This window comes from Phragmites australis, chromosome 3, assembly GCF_958298935.1.
Source record: "Phragmites australis chromosome 3, lpPhrAust1.1, whole genome shotgun sequence".
NCBI classification, from domain to species: domain Eukaryota; kingdom Viridiplantae; phylum Streptophyta; class Magnoliopsida; order Poales; family Poaceae; genus Phragmites; species Phragmites australis.
The window spans coordinates 13228836-13245597 of NC_084923.1; the positions used below are offsets into that span (position 1 = coordinate 13228836).

The 16762-nt window shown below is 52.5% G+C and overlaps 1 protein-coding gene across 1 annotated transcript; it reads right to left on the bottom strand.

Annotated features, from left to right (window-relative positions):
* Positions 1–12944: 12944 nt before the first annotated feature.
* LOC133912259 (omega-3 fatty acid desaturase, chloroplastic-like) lies at positions 12945–16149 on the bottom strand. The gene is made up of 8 exons (XM_062354916.1): positions 15447–16149; positions 15247–15336; positions 15086–15152; positions 14884–14976; positions 14597–14782; positions 14400–14480; positions 13470–13607; positions 12945–13378 (listed from the first exon to the last, which is right to left on the bottom strand). The coding sequence occupies exons 1-8, from the start codon at positions 15950–15952 to the stop codon at positions 13190–13192; spliced, it is 1350 nt and encodes a 449-aa protein (XP_062210900.1). The 5' UTR covers positions 15953–16149; the 3' UTR covers positions 12945–13189.
* Positions 16150–16762: the final 613 nt, after the last annotated feature.

The window sequence follows — 16762 nt, forward strand, 5'->3', positions numbered from 1 at the left end:
GTTCTAAATACACCGACAGTAGCCCCCGGGCCCGTTTGGCAGCCGATGGGACAGAGACTGCGAATGGGCCCTTCGTCGCGACCGAGGTCAAGGCGGGCCGAATGCCACGCGGCAAGCTTTCCGGAGGTGGCCCCTGCGGTTTCTAGACATCAAGCAGACCCCAACGGGCAAATGAGTGGACGCGTGTCCATACAACTTCCGAGGGGTGTGATAATCATACGGGCGGCCCGTGCGGTTGCCGCGCAGATCGAGGAAAATACGCCTGGCAAAATGCTGACATCGCGCGATCGGCGGGAGATTCGCCTGTCAGTTGCGTCGATCGAGGCGACACTTCGCCGAGCGAACCGTCGGGGCGGCAGTTTTTGAATTTTGAGATATAAAAGGGGGGAAGGATCGGTCCGTTCCCTTTTTTCACGCTCCCTCGCACTCGCGCTTCTGCTTCTTTCGTGCTTCTACTTTTCTCTCTCCTTCCACCGAAAACCACCCTCTTCTCCGACGAGATGTCGAAGGTTGGAGGGGGACGCCGGGATCGGGCTCCGATCAGCGTTTTGCCGGAGTCTCGCCTGAGGAATGAGGAGGCGGCGGACAAAATTAGGAAGCTGCTGGTGCCGGAGGGTCAGGAAGGCGCTGTGGCGGTGAAGCCGGCAACTCTGACGCCGGCGACGACCGTTCCCGGACGAACGGTCCTCTTCACCTCCTTCGTGGCGGCGGGGCTGGTGCCGCCGTTCTCCGCATTCTTCATGCAAGTGCTGGAGACTTACGGCATCCAGATGGCGCACCTGAGCCCCAACTCCGTCGTGGCGCTGGCGGTCTTCGCCCATCTCTGCGAAATGTTCGTGGGGGTGGTGCCGTCGGCGACGCTGCTTCGCCATTTCTTCGTCCTTCGACCGGTGGGGAAGAAGAGGGGGCACTCCACGGCGGATGTTGCGGGGTGCTGCAACCTTCGGCTTCGGGAAGGCCTGGGGGACCAATATATCCCCCAGGTGGTGCGCAGCAAGTGGGAGGAGTGGCGACGGGACTGGTTCTTCGTCGACACCGACCCCCACGAGCGGCTCGAACTGCCAGAGAAGGCGGCGGAACCTCGGCGATCGACGTGGGAGGCGCCGCCGCCAGAAGATGCGAGGCTAAAGCCGGTGCTGGAGCGCATCCTGGAGCTGCGCGAGTCCGGGCTAACCTCCGTTATGGTGGTCGCGGACTTCCTGCGACGTCGACTGGCGCCCTTGCGGGAGCGGGCCCGGCCAAGCTGGTTCTACACCGGGCCGGAGGACATCACCAGGACCCAGATCGGCGCGAGCTGGGATCTGGGGCAGGCGGAGCTGCGAGGGATGATCCGAGTGATCACCGGGTCGGAGGACATGAGCCGGGCGGAGCTTCCGTGGCCGGAGATGGCGCTCTGCGCCAATCCCGACCGGGTGGCTATCCTGAAGCGGCTGCCGGAGTTCGACGCCCAAGGGCCCGTGGACCGGCCAAGAAGCCGGAGTCCCGAGGCCTCCGAACTCCCCGGGCTGGAAGATCTCCTGGGCGAGGAGGGCGTTGGCGGCGCGGCGCAGGCCGGCGACGGGGCTGCCGCAACCAGCAGCCGCCGCGCCGGAGAAGAGGCTGCCCCCGAAGCTGCCGCGGAGTCGATGCCGGGAGACCGGGGAAAAAGACCCCGGAATTTGATCCTGCCGCCGGAGTCTCCGCCGTCGCCGACGGCAGCGGCGGCGTTCCCGGTGCTGGAGCCGCGCCTGGTGCGGATGGGGCCCGCGCCGACGCCTGCGACCACGCCGGCGACCTGCACGGCGGAGTCCGAGACTCGGGCGGCGGCACCCGAGGCCCGTGCTGTGGCCCAGCCGAGCCCCCAGCGGAAGAGGCGGCGGGAGGGGTCCGGACCGACGTCACCGGACCCGGACGTCCGGCTCCCAGCGGCCAAGTGGCGATATCGGTGAGTTATTTCTCTTGCTTTCCCATGGGTATTTTCGGCCCGAACTAAGTTTTGACTCTTTTACTTGTCTCCCGTAGGCCGGCCGCAGCCGTTGCGGCGTCGGAGAAGGAGCAGGCGCCAAGGGCGGAGCCGAACCTGCCCGCTGCGCCAGCGCAGGCAAGTGTAGGAACGGCGGAGGCGCCGATTGACGTGGAGGCGTCAATCGACGGGGCGGCTGTGGGGAGAGAGGTAGTGGCGGCGACTACGGAAACGGCGCCGGCGGAGCCTACCCCGGGCGCGGAGAGCCCGGGGCGGAGAACAGTGGAGGCGGATGCCTCGTCGGGACCGGTGGCCAAGGCGGCTGATGCAGGAGCGCAGCCGCCGTCCGAGGCCTTGGTTCCGGAGGAGCCTACCCCGGTCAGTCAGAGCCCGGGGCGGATGGCGGCGCAGGGCCCGACGGAGAGCTTGGCCCCCCTGGAGGGATCCGGCGGAGAAGCCCGGGAGCCCTCGGCGCTCGCGGTGCCCGGCCGGCCTACCGATCCCTTCTCGGCCGCCATTGAAGGCGTCCGAGCTGCCGTCGAGCAGTTGGGCGCGGCGGTGGATGCCAAGGAGGGGGAGCTCGAAGCCGAGCGCGCCCGCCTGGCACTGGAGAGGGCGCAGCTGGCCGGCGCCCGAGAGGAGGCCCGTGCGGCAACCGTGCGGGAGCAAAAACTCCTTGATGACATCCGCGCGGGAGCCGCGCGGGAACTTGAAGACGCCGCCCGCCTGGCCGAGGCGTCGAGGCGGCAGGCTGCCGATGCCCTTGCCAGGATGGGGCAGGCGCAGGTGAGGGAGGCGGCGGTCACGTCCCGGGAGCGGCTTGCAGAGGAGCGGCAGGCCGAGCTGGCCCGCCGAGAGGGCGCGGTCGAGAAGACGCGCGCCGACCTCCAGCGCTGGGAAGACGACCTCCAGAGGATCAGAGGAGAAATCAAGCGCTGGGAAGAAGACGTCTCCATCCGGGAAGTGGACAACGCGCTGTCTGCGTCTGACCTCGGAGCCCGGGAGGACTCGGTGGTCCAGCAGGAGGAGGCGCTGGCCCGGCGGGAGAGTGAGCTGAGTCGCCGGGAAGGCGAGCTGAGTCGCCGGGAAGGCGAGGCAGCTGCCGCGGCGGCCGCCGCGGCTACCAGGGCGGAAGAGAACGCGAAACACGAGGCGGAACTGACCGCCCGTGAACAGGCCCTGTCCGAGGTGGTGGCCAAGGCGAAGCAGGATGCTGCCCCTGCCGCAGCCGGCGGTTCTTCTGGTCCGGCCGGGGACCAGGGACTTGAGGCACAGCTGCGGGTCGCCAAGGAGAAGCTCGAGGCGGCCTTCGTCTCGCGGGTTAACCTGGTGCAGATGCTGGAGGATATACTCCGGCGGATGCGACGGGCCATGGAGAAAGGCGGCCTTGGGCGGCTTGTCGGCGGCACGAAGGGCGACGGCCCCGCACGGCAAGTGCTGGAGCTGCAGCAAGTCTGCGAGCGCCTCGAGACCCTGCCCTGGGCAGTCCAGGAGCTCGCTGCCCGGGAGGGACGTGGCCTGGCTCATGCCGTGGCTGAGCATGTCCTGGCCTGCTACCGAAGCAGGGACCCGAACTTCCCGCTGGAGCCGGCGCGGGAGGGAGTGGTCGAGGCTGAGGAGGAGGCCGCCCGGGCAGCGGTTAGTAGTACCGCCTCTGTGGTGGCGGCTGGCTTCAGGCGGGAGGTGCCGCCACCGCCAGCCCCCGGGGACGACTCAGAAGACTCAGCCGACGCCTCTGCCGCAGACTAGGCCGTCGGCGCCCTTATCTTTTTTGTTGCAGATGTAGGAGTGAACCTTTAGAAAAAGCTTTGTCCAGGTCTTGTGAATATAATGGCAGCTTTTCCTTGGGCTCGAAACTCCAATTTCTTTTGTATGCTTGAGGTTTCTTTCCGGCGCTCTGTCTGGAAGTCCCGAGGAGTACTCAGTCGGGCCGCTCCCGACCTTTCCATCCCCGAAAAACGAAGTAGTTGTGGTCGCCGGTGTTGGCGCAGCCAGCCTTCGAGCTCTCGCGAGTCCGTACTGCCTAGCTTAAGAAACAAAGACACAGACTCCCTGCCCGGGAGATAGAACGGCCCTGCCCGGAACACGCCGTGCCCAGTGAACACCTTTTCACTTTGCGACCACTCAGCCGGTAGAAGGGAGACGCGTGCGAGCGAGAATGTGACCAAGAGTCCTCGCGGTTCGGTGGTGCCCGGGCTCAAAAAAGGGCCGGACCGAGTACTGACAGCCTGCCCCCAAGGCCTGAGCTCCGGACTACTCGAGCAGCTCGAGTGATAGGATTACCCAGGGCACCTGAGGACTCGGTAGTGCTCGGGGTCCTTAAGAGCGGACCGACCACCACGACCACCACGAAGGGCTTCGGTCGAACGTTATCGCACGCACGGTACTCCTTTCTACGAACCGCTCTGTCGTTCTAGAAAAAGGCCGACACGCGGCAGGGTTTGTTCACGGGCCAGGAGACCACCTCACCGAGCAGATTAAAGTGCGAGAGCCCCCGAGAATGACTCGGGAACATAAAGTTACTGAAAGCAGATTTGTTTGAATATAACCACTCACCGGGCAGCCGTCGGCCTTCCGGCCAGCCGACCCAGAAGGGGTTGATTCCGAGCCCGGGGGCCCGGGAACTTGATCCTTTCAACGGAGCGCCCGACCGCCCATGGGCATACGAGGCTCCTAGGGTCGGGTGATCCCGACCACCCAAGCCTAGGCGGTAGGACCACCCGAAGAACCCTGGGGGCCGACCAGAGACCGGGGCATTGAAGCCCTCGCGGCCGAGCTGCTTGTGATTGCTGTCCTGTGACTTGATAGAGAAAATGTAGAATTTCTTTGTCTGGTGCGCTCTGTTAGTGCGGTACTTGCCTTAGACTGCTCTTGTTTTTTCGACCCGAGACCTCTCGAATACCCGAACCGGAAGACAAGGGCGGACAGAGGCATAACCTAGAGGTCCTATGGTTCGGTGGCACCCGGGTATGACAGGCCAGACCGAGCACCGACAGCCCGCTCCGGGGGCCTGAGCTCCGGCCTACTCGAGCAGCTCGAGTGATGGGATTACTCAGAGCGCCCCGAAACTCGGTTAGTGCCCGGGAGCCCGTCACGACACCGAACACCACAGCCTACCACGTCGGACGTAAGTCAGCGGTGACTGCTCGCATGTATACCGATTGGGATTCTTTTATCAATGGGAAAAAACGAGAGAGCGAACTTTTTCTCGCACAACCGAGCACCTCACCAGACAGGTTAAACATAGGGAATCCAGAGAAATAATTCGCCATAGTGATTGCTTTATTAAAATACTGAATGTACGATATTTACAAGGTTGGGCGACAGCGATTTACCATACGGGGCGAAGCCTCCAGATTGCTCGGGCGAGGAGAAGCCCCCGGCCTTATCAACCTGAACCGCGAGCTTGACCATCTACGGGTAGAAGCGTCGGAGATGCTCGATGTTCCACGGATTCGGGAGTGGCAGCCCCCGAGGACTCTCGACCCGTACCTGGCGGCGAGCGGTGCCGACCAAAGCGGCGATGTCTTGCATCCACCGGCCTTCCGGAGTGTTTGGCGTGGCCTGAATGGGAGGGTGCCTGAGGAGGGCTTGCGCTGCAAGCAAGGCGCTCCCTGGGCTGGCCTCACTAAAAGCGAGCCTGCGCCGGGGCGGCGCCCGACGTGATCCAGAGGCGGGCCTAGCGGCCGGGGCCCTGACCATCTGCTGGGGGTCAGAGAGCACGCCGGCAGCGGCGGCGCTGATGGGCCCAGCGCCCTGATCCCCTTGGGCGGGAAAAACCTCTTGGCCGTGGGGCGGCGTTCCGTTACTGGAAGTGGAGCCGGAACACTGGAGACGATGCCCACCGGCCATCTTTTCCTGTGGAGAAAAAAGGGAAACAAACAATCTAGGGATATTCCCCCCTACCTGGCGCGCCAGCTGTCGGAGAGTGAACTCCTGTCGCAGGGATCCCGAGAGACCCCTTTTTAGAGATTCGGCCGGGGGGATGATCCTAGAAAAGCTTGCACGGGAAATGAGCGGAAAAGGAAATAAAATGCGATGGCTTGCGGGGACACCGGGTTTTTGGACAGGTTCGGGCCGCGCGGAGGCGTAACACCCTACTCCTGTATGAGTGTTATATCTATCCTTGAAGGAGATCCTTCAAGGGTATATCTGGTTCTCGAGGGAGAGCTGTTTACAAAGAGCAGGAGGCTCTTATGTTCTAGCTAGCTGGTTTCTTGATTGTCTTGTGATCGGGGGTGGTGATTTCTTGTTCTTCGACTGACCTCTTGTTTTTCTCTTGTCCTCCTCTTTTTCGTTGTTCGTCTCTCTCTCCTCTCTAGCGTCCTCCTTCCTTTCCTTTTATAGATGCGCCGACCTCGACATATCCTGAATGGGAAAGAGGGGATGCCAATGCCCAGGTGCCACGGAGAAAGGCCTAATCATCTCATTTTGGTGAAGTGACAGGGGCGGTGGAGGAAGGCGGCGCGCATTCGACCACTAGCCGCTGCGGAAGCTTCGGGGTGCCAAAAAAAAAAGGCCCACCGGACAGCCTCAGAGGTGCCCGGTGCGCCCACTCTGTCTTGTTCTCCTGCCAGGGCAGGGTGGCAGGCCGAGTGCTTCGATTCTGGTAACGTTATCCCGAGGTGCGCAAGTGGAAACGGGACGGGACCCGTGCATTTAATGAACCCACGCCCCCCAGCCAGGGCATGGCCGGGTCTGACACTGGGGCGTGGGCAGCCGAGAATGTCAGGATGTCAGAATGCCAGGCCACGCGCGCCTATTAAATGCGGCATCGGGCCCTTGACTGGATGACACTCTGGCGACGGGGCCCTTTGAGTCTTTGAACGATCTTGCGCGAACCTTCGGGGCACCGAGTCCTCGCGGGCTGCCACGTGCAGCCCCGAGCACCCTCTCCCGAGTACTTGAGTGCGACCTTCGGGGCACCGAGTCCTCGCGGGCTGCCACGTGCAGCCCCGAGCACCCTCTCCCGAGTACTTGAGTGAGACCTTCGGGGCACCGAGTCCTCGCGGGCTGCCACGTGCAGCCCCGAGCACCCTCTCCCGAGCACTTTAGAGGGACCTTCGGGGCACCGAGTCCTCGGGGGCTGCCACGCGCAGCCCCGAGCACCCTCTCCCGAGTACTTGAGTGAGACCTTCGGGGCACCGAGTCCTCGCGGGCTGCCACGTGCAGCCCCGAGCACCCTCTCCCGAGTACTTGAGTGAGACCTTCGGGGCACCGAGTCCTCGCGGGCTGCCACGTGCAGCCCCGAGCACCCTCTCCCGAGTCTCTGCTTTTACCTTGCAGGGTGGTGATATGTGGTGGGCGGCCGGTTTGGCCTCGGGACTTAGGGACCCCTGGTTCTAAATACACCGACAGAGTGCGTGAAGATCAGTTACCAATGGAAGAATTGGATGTTCAAGAGGATCTCTCCTATACAGAGTATCCAGTGAAGATCGTTGAAAGATCAGAAAGAGTACCAGAACCAAAGTAATACAAATATGCAAAGTGCAATGGACTGGCCACTCAGAGGATGAAGCGATATGCAAAAGAGAAGAAGATCTAAAGATGGAGTTCCCCCATCTCTTCTCCGATCTGTATGAATCTCTAGGGCGAGATTCATTCCAAGGGAGGTAGGTTTGTAACACCCTGATTTTCAATTTTTGCAATTTCCTAAAATGTTCTAGAATTTAACTAGTGTTTAAATAAATAGAATAGGTTAAAACCTATTTTCTACAATAAATTCAATTTGACATAGGTTATATTCTGATTGAAGTGCATTCATGCTGAAATAGGTATTAGGGTTTATTTGATTTTATTTGGATTTGATTTGTTTGTTTGATTTGGTTTGGTTTTGCTTAGTTTGAAAATCAAAAGGAATAGAACAGAAATAGAAAAAAAGATAAACCTAGCCTCTACCCAAGTTGCCCCTTTCTCTTTTCAGCTCAGCCGAGCCAAGCCGGGCGCTCCTCCCTCCCGCTCACCCACCTCTCACGCGGTCCACACCCCAGCACAAGCGCACGCTCACCAACGTAGGCGCCTGCATCCCGTTCCGCCTTCGTCATGTGCCTGCGCCTCCGTCTCTATCTCTGATTCGAACGTGTCGCTCTCCAAGTCTGAGTTGAGCATGAGCTGCTGCCCTGGAGTCCTACCTCTCCCTAAGCCCTTTCACCCGCCTATATATATCCCCACCTCCTCTCAGCTTTTTCCCATCGATCCAACTCGCCAAGTCATGAGCAATCCATCGAGATCCAATCGTTGTCGTCTCCATAGTCGCCGCCCTCGGCTGAGCATGCCGCCAAGCCGCTCTAGTGCTGATTAGCCCTAACTGAGCCGCCTAGAAGCTTTGTCGCAGTCTCCCAAAGCTCGTGCTGCCATCGCCTTTGCCTTTTGACCGCCGGAGCCGTTGTCCCGACGAGATTCGAGCTCCTTCGTCGCCTCCGCCATCGCCAACCCTCCTCATGTGTCACGCCACTCTCGGTAAGCCCTCAAACAGATTTGCCGTGTTCCCCTCTCCATGTTCCGCTACTCATCGTCACCACCGGTGAACCATAATGCCTTCTTGGTGACCATTCTGGTTGTGCGCCGCCGTGCCTCCCCTAAAGCCGTCTTGTTTCACCCCTCTGATCCCCCCTTTCCTCCTGAGCCGTTAGATCTGTTACAAGCGGACTAGATTAGCTCCAGTGCTTACCCCTTCGGTGTCCAATAGCAAGACGACATGTGTCCATCATAAACACAGTCACGTCATCGAGCCACCTCAGCCACCACGTTAGCAGAAGTGCTGATGTGTCAGGCCAGTCATGCTTAGTCCGTAGCTCAGTCAACGCTTGTGCAATAAATCAGATTTTAGTACAAAAATAATTCCAATAAATGCTATAATTGGGAATTTTACACTTAAGCCCCTGAACTTTTTTATTTTTACCTAAAAGGCCCTATCTTTTATATATTAGTTCCTAAACTTTTCTATATTTACAAAAAGGCCCCTCTATTTTTACAAAGGCTCCTAATCTTTCTATTTTATACAAATTAAGTCCTTTTTTCATAATTAAACTTTAACCTTATTTTTAGCGTAACTTTGTCGTCTTAGCTCCTTTTTCAATGTTTCTTATGCTGTTGGATTCGTTTTTCAGAGTTTTATCTTTCTAAATAGATTTTGTCTCATTGTTCTTTTGTTTTGTGTACTGTTCTTAGTTTATTTGTTTTGTGTACTTTGCCAGTAATTGTGCGATTGGACGACAACGCCTTGGTCAGTTTGAGGAACGTCAGGACCAAGAGCTAGAGTACACTGAGCAGCTGTAAGGAGAAGGCAAGTGTCCTTGATCATCTTGAAGACGGTGAATGGTTTACTCTTTAAAGTATTCTTTTGTTTATAAAATTGAGTATATGACCATCGTACTATTAAGAGGGGTGCAACATTGTGGTTTAATTTTAATCTTAGTGCTCAAAAAAAGATTCTACACTAAGTCTAGAAAGTGATACAAGCTCACAACACGATCACCGAGTCAAATCCTTCTCTGTGACATCGTATGTTTTGAAGTTGATATCTGATGTTCTAAAAATTCAGAACATAGAGTTCTCAGTTTTGGTTTCTTTTTAATATCGGATGTTCTGATGTAGGTCAAAATGTCTTACTTTCTCAACCTTAGAGGTCTTGGTTTGAAATTAAAATCCAACATCGGATGTTCTGATAGTTGGACCGTATGTTCCAATCTAGTCAAAACATCCAGTTTAGTGAACATAGACCCTTCGTTCTTGATTTAATTATCCACATCAGATTTTTTGATTTTTGCATCTGATATCCCGATGTGTTATTTTTACCAGATCTGAGTTGGGTTTTGAAGTTCAAATTTTGTTATTTTGAATTGATCGGATGTTCCGATATGGAGTTTGGAACCTCCAATGTGGGTTAAAAAGGTGTCCAATGGCTAGTTTTTGAAGGGGTCTATTTATATACCCCCCCTTCCCCCTCTCACTCCACACACCCTACCCATTTTGAATCAGATAGCTCTTGAAACCAAAAAGGTCCTCTCATCTCTCAATAAAGTGTTCCACGTTTGAGAGGGATTTGAAAAGAAAGTTTGAGTGCTATAAAGCAAAGGTTGATCTTTGAGTACTAAGTGGCATCTCCAAGCTTTTGAGTTTGCATTATTTTATCTTGGAGTTTGAGGACTCCTAGACAGCTAGGAGTTGCTCATGAGTCACCAACAAGTTTTTGGTGCACGTGAGAAAGTTTATGAAGGTCAGGCTTCACCTCTACATGGGAAGAAATACCATAAGGAAGTTGAGAACTGCTTTGTGCAACCTTGGCAAAAAAAAAAAGGGTAGAAAGAGACCCAGCTCAAGTGTGACTATGCCCTTCAACGGAGACGTAGGATCCGCTCAAGCATCCGAACTTTGGGAACAACATCATCATCTCTCTGTCCTTCGGTTATTTTGCATAATTGCTTTACTTTATTGCAAGTTTATAAATTTCTTTGTGTTTATCCTAGTGTTTATATCTCATATATGATTGCACCTTGTTACTTGCTTTAGAGTATATTTAAATTTGGTATTTAATTTGATTAAGGCAAAATTTCGGCTTGTTTAGAAGTTCTTCACCCCCCCCCCCTCCTAGGCTGCCATCTCGACTCTTCAATCACACACAATGGCTCTTCTTCCATCATGACGCCCTCTTAATCACATCTTAATCATGTTCTATTTTCAACACATTTGATTAAGAATCTCATCTCAGTTCGGTCATTAACTAGAGATAGTTGTAGATTTTTTTTAAATGAGCACTAGAAGTTGTAGTTTTTTATAACATATGTCAAAATAGTTATATGTTTTTGAAATTTACTCTTGGTTCTAGTAGTGATAACGACAAGTGTTTAAAGAGTATCTTTCACAATAAATCTACGAATGATAAATTGTGAAATAGTATGGGCGTTAAGTTATTAAAAAATGATTTAGTCATATTTATCGAGCGAGATATTTTCTTCAATGCAAATAAGGCTTCCGTAGCCATGAGACAGTATGGGCATTAAGAATGATATAATTGAGATTTTTGTAGCTATGAGAAAACGCAAAGTGAAAAATGTAGAGTAGTATTGTAATCTTCTATTTATGTAAGACTTTATTTCATATTTGAACTATTTATATTGTATTTTTTGCAAATTTCAAACTTATTTATTGCATTTCCGATGTATTAAGACCTTCTTAATACATTTGTATTGTATGTTTATCAAAATTTTTATTTATATATTAAACTTACAGTCTTATGAAACGTAACGTAAAAATCTTAGCTCCACCACTGTTATACATGTATTATATATTGAAAGATAAATACAACTCGAGTTAGTTGGCTCCCGCCTCTTGGTCAGATCGGAGCTTCCGCGGTAGCTACAGTATGTGTCAAACACCACGGTGATTAATATGCTAGTGGTGTCGTATGTGTTACAGCACTGAAACGCTACATGACCAAGGATCGATTTGTGGCTCGCTAGCTCCGTCGTGGCTTGCTACAATAGACCTGTTAGTGTTATGCTGTAGCTGTAGTGGTCCCCGAAGATCTTAAGGTTCATTTTCCCAGCTGACAACTGTAAGACAAAGGTGAATCCATGCGTTCTTTTCCTGTCAATGACAGGCTCATATCGCACATGGGAGATGAATGGTGAATTCTTGACACAGATACCTATCGCATGTTGATTACTGCACCCCCTTTTTTTTTCTTGTATTCTACAGTTTATAGAAAGATCATGTGGTTGTACAGGTCAATTTTTGGTCGAAGATGGCCAGCAACAACGATGTATGAAAATAGATTAATTGGGCCCGTTTGAGCCCAGATGAGTCGCAACTAACAAAAGAAAAAAAAAGGCCCATTTCACAACCAGACTAACGCTTGCGAACTAGTACTTTGCTCAAAAGGCCCGATCGGAACGATTACCTGTATGGGCTTGGTCCTATCTGTCTTGGTACTAAAGATTCAGGAAATTTGGTATCATACTAGTTATAATTCTTGATACCTTCAGGATGGTAAAAAAGCCGCGCTCCATGTGAGCGACTGACCTTCCGAGTCTCAGGTTAGTCCGTGACTCCGTGGACACAAATCAAACGAGTGCACCAGAAAAGATAAACAATGCGGCGGCACGCTGCACGCCAGTGTAACCCGGTCCATGGTTGGAAATATTGTCTCCATTCAGAATAGTAGGTGTGTTTTTTGAAAAAAATCAAACTTGGTATATTTTGACTAATATTCTTTATCTAGTGTATAAAAATTATACAATTAAATTTATAATTTAAAATAATTTCACACTATATTGATTTTATAGCTATAAATGATATATTTTGTGAGAAAATTTTAGTTAAAATTCAATTTCGAAAATCGAGCTAAAAAAATACGTCTATTATTTTTTAGTGGAGAGTACTACAGCTACAGCATAACACTAACAGGTCTATTTCTGGTGTGGAAATAAACTATGCGTATAGACATTGTTCTGACTGAATCTTACCTGACGTAAACGGGACACGGGTCATGAGGGAAATGGGATTACGAGAAGGGCGTGCTGTGGCCTGTGAGAGAAGTGAGAATGAGACATGGCTTTTTAAAAGTTGAGGAAAAGGGAAAGCTCCAGTGGCAAGGTCCAAAGGTTACCATGGGCGACAAGAAAGGTAGCGGCAGTATGTAAGACGCAAATCTGACGTATTTTCCTTTTTGAACTCTTCACTTCTGCATGCTTGACAAAAGAAAATATTGAAATATAAAGTTGCAGGCAGTTGCAGTCAGAATCGAGAAACACGAGCTCGTGCAGTGCGACGGTGAGTTTTCAGAATTCAGAAACACAAGTAAGGCGAGAAGTTTCAGATCTATTGTCCGTGATATAATAGCGAACATGTCAAACATAAGATCACTAGACATGGAATATTGCAGTCAAATAATAACTGCTTTTATCAATGACTTTTCCATGTTAGCATAGTGTTCAGTTGCAGAATAAAACTGGTCGGCCTTCGTATGAGAGAGTGGATCAGAACTGGGAAAGCCATTAGGTACGTAAGCTCTTTTTTCGCTCTTTACTGTAACATATCTTGTCCAAATAATCACATTTTTGTTACATCAGGGATAACCTGTGTCGTCAATCATTGGAAAGAATTACATTTACCCTCTTTTACAATGATAACACTTAGCCAACTTACATTCTTGATTCGTTGTATCACAGGTCCCAGGAGGCTGCTCAGGTGTTAAGGCACAGCCTCCTGAGAAAATGGAGAATAAGCTACATGCTATAGTTTATGTCAATCAGAATTTTGTTCAGAGGTGTTGGTTTTCGAGTCAGATTGGTAGTAGACTACGTCTCCGGTATCGCCAACATAGTGGTCTCGCTTTAAGCTTTCCACCAGTACCCCAAATAGGTGGAATGGGAGAAGGCCAGACTTCTTCGGTTCTTTGTAGTACTTGCCAAGTACCGGTTTTGCTGCCTCCGTCTGCAGGTTAGACCCAAAACGGCATGACTTAGTATTGTTGCTGTAGCCAAATACATTTAGAAAAAGGCAAGAATAGGGGGCAGACGCTTACCGCCTCAATGAGATGGTAATGAGGGATTTGTGGGAAAAGGTGATGAATGACATGAGTTCCAATGTCATGATGGATGTTGTTGATCAATCCATAGTCCCGATCGAGCGTCGTCAATCCTCCACGCAGATAACTCCATTCCTAATAGTAGCAAAAGACAATGTCATATCAATAAGCAATCTATCTTCAAAAAGATCAAGATAAAGTAACCATAAAGGAACAGCATTTGACAGCCTGAAAACGAAGTGAAAAGTATTTCATAGGCTGAGCTAGCATTATCCTCTGGTAGGCGACAAAAGAGGAAGTTACATCTATTCCCGTAAAAAAGACAAAAAGGGATTCTACTTCTTTGTTCTGTACTTCTATAGCATCCTCTAATTAGATTTACTCCAGAAGGAGACGAAAAAGGCTAGACCTTTGATTTGTAACATCCACCAATAGGGTTTATTTGATTTGAGGTTTCACGGGTACATTGGGCATTTGTGCATAAAGTGATTCTAAATCTTGAATAATTACCAAACATGTATACACCAGCAATAACACATAGGCTATGGAAGCTGCAGTCAAGTGGTGTTATGGACAACAACAACTGGTTTTATCCGACATTAGTCAAAGGGAGAGCAAGTCGTTGCACATCTAATATGTGTGGCAGGGTGTGTCCTAACTATCTTCCATTTTTGGGAAAGGATGTATTATGATTCTGCAATTCGCCAACATTTGCTAGTTGTATCATCACTTACATGCAAGGTCCTATACCGAATAACTAAGCCTTATGTTCTGCAATTTATAACGCCTTGACTTAATTGAGGCAACACATTAACAGCTCCTCACCAACCAAAAACGGACAGTGCACTGGTATTTGAAGATTACAGCTACCCTGGAACATTGACATTTGACAACTTGCAACTTCGCTTTCTTAATAATGATACTCACCTTTCCACGGTACCAGGGAAGCTTGTCTTCGTGGCCATGATGGTGCAAGTATGTGACCATATCCAGCCACATAACAAATACCTGCACAAGGGTTCACCAGAGGCAACCACATGAATTCTCCAGTACCACACACCGCACCAATCCAAATTAACATTTTGCAGGAAGTGAACCTGTAATAGAAGACACGTCACTCTTACCAAGTATGGGACAGCATAGAGCTTTAGCATCTGAAGAGGCCCCATCACAAAGGTCAGACCGGCCAGAACACCAACCATGGCCAGCCAGGATGCCGTTGATGTTATTATGTCCTTCTTTTCATTAGGTTGGAATAAACTGCTGTTCGGGTTGAAGTGTGATCCTGATTTCCCTGGACTCCTTGCGAACTGTGCACAAAAATGAACCCACGGGCTAGGAATTTAGCACCACTACCACATTACACAACAGAAAATTCGTATGTCTTGGAAATATTAGCTTTTAGCCTCACCAAGTATAGCGGGAATGCGAGCAAGGGGAACGGCATGGTGAACCGCAACTTCCGGGTCATAAAGTCCAGGCTGTTGTACAGCCTCTGTGGTAGCTGCAAGTTATCACAATCCAACAAACCATCAAGGCCCATTCATCAACATGAACCATCTGATTAATTCCCCATGGACACACACACAAAGACAAAGCAACAAGATAGCTACCGGGTGCCAGGACTCGTCCTTCTCGACATGGCCGTGGTTCTGATGGTGCGTCCTGTGGCTAATCCTCCTGCAATTCCATTCAAAGACATCGCATTTTCCTTAGCATCAACGGCAATTTTCAACAAAAACCAAGAAGCATGAGAAAACATATGTAATCATACCATCCGTGGTATGGGACGAGAATGGAGGAGTGGAGTATGTGGCCAACGACGCTGTTCAGCTTGGGGTTGTTTGAGAAGCTCCCGTGTCCACTGCAAATACCAGACGGCCGTGCAGGACAGAGTCAAAGAAGTCAGCTTTGAAGCTAAAACCCGCATAGAAATCCAACAATTGGCATTGTGTGGTGCTGGTGTAGCCGTACCAGTCATGCCCGAGGACGAAGAGCGCCCAGAACATGGTGCCCTGCGCGGCCCAGTAAAGCGGCCAGACGAGCCAGCTGTCGATGCGCGCGGCGGCGGCGGCGAGGCCCAGCACGACGACCACGTCGCGCAGCACGTAGCTCATGGAGCGCCAGGGGTCCTTGACCCAGCAGTGCTTCGGGATGGCCGCGCGGATCTCCGCCAGCCCGAACGGCGGCGGCGCCCCGGGGTCGAACTCACCCTGGCCCCCCGCTACGGCGCCGCTGGCCGCCATAGAACTGGTAGCCTCCTCCTCCCCCAGCGAGCTGCTCTTGTCCTCCTCTACGGTGGAGGTGAGGCGGGTGGGTGCGGAGACGCGGAGTGCCCAGTCCCGGTGGATGGCCGCGACCGCGGGCCGGCGCGGGCCAGCGGCGAGGAGGGGAGGCGACGGCGCCGCAATGGCGCCGCGGCCGCCGCGCAGGCGGAGCGGCGCGAGGCCGCAGCACTCGGAGAGCACGAGCCGAGCCATTGGCGACGGCGCCGCCGGTAGCAGCAGCGGGGCGCAGGTACGGATGGGCGGATGGCTATTGGCTGGTCCAAAATCCGTCGCAGCCGCCGCCACCGCCGCTCGCACGGGATCTTTTGCGTTCGGGAGGGGTGCGGATGGGTTCGATGCTTGGATGTGCGGTGGCCGGGATTGCGAGGCTAAGCTAAGCCAGGTATTTTATACCGGCGCGCGAGGCCGCCCCGGTAACGGGTCTGCTCGTCAGCTCGTGTGCATCGTGGTGCGCCGCGGTGGGCGATGGAGGACGGGACGGGACGCGGTGTGGTGGACGCGAACCGGGACTAGTGTGACCCGATGGGACGGGTCCAGACACGTGGGGTGGCACGGGTGTGAATCGCTCCGGTCTGGACATGGCCAGGGTGCTTCTTCGCCGCCCTGCTTTTTAATTCGTGTTGACTCCTTCGCTGATGGGCATTAGTTCTTCTAAAAAGCGTGTCGTGTAAAAGCCGTGCGCTCGTGTGGAAATTGGATCATGGCGATATATATCATTCCAGCACTAAGAGAGTTATTGAAGTACGACATGTATGCAAAGCGTGCTTTCTTCGTTACGGTGACGCTTCACAGAGCAGTCGAAGGGAATTGTTGCAAAAGTGGTGGAGTCAAAGTCAAATCCACGTTAAAAAAAAGGTCGTTGGTACCATCTTACCGAGCTGTCTTTCGCAGGAATCAAATTCGTACTGCAGGACCAGAGCGCTCGTGTAACAGCTCAAAATTTAAATCGAATATAAAAATGACTTTAGAAAATATCTAGAAATAGCTCCTAGATTTTTCCTA

Coding starts and splice junctions, on each gene's coding strand:
- LOC133912259 (XM_062354916.1), bottom strand. CDS start 15,952: ATGGCTCGGCTCGTGCTCTCCGAGTGCTGCGGCCTCGCGCCGCTCCGC. Junction 15,153..15,246: donor CTCGTCCCATACCACGGATG/GTATGATTACAT, acceptor ATGGAATTGCAG/GAGGATTAGCCACAGGACGC. Junction 13,608..14,399: donor TTCCCTGGTACCGTGGAAAG/GTGAGTATCATT, acceptor TGCTACTATTAG/GAATGGAGTTATCTGCGTGG.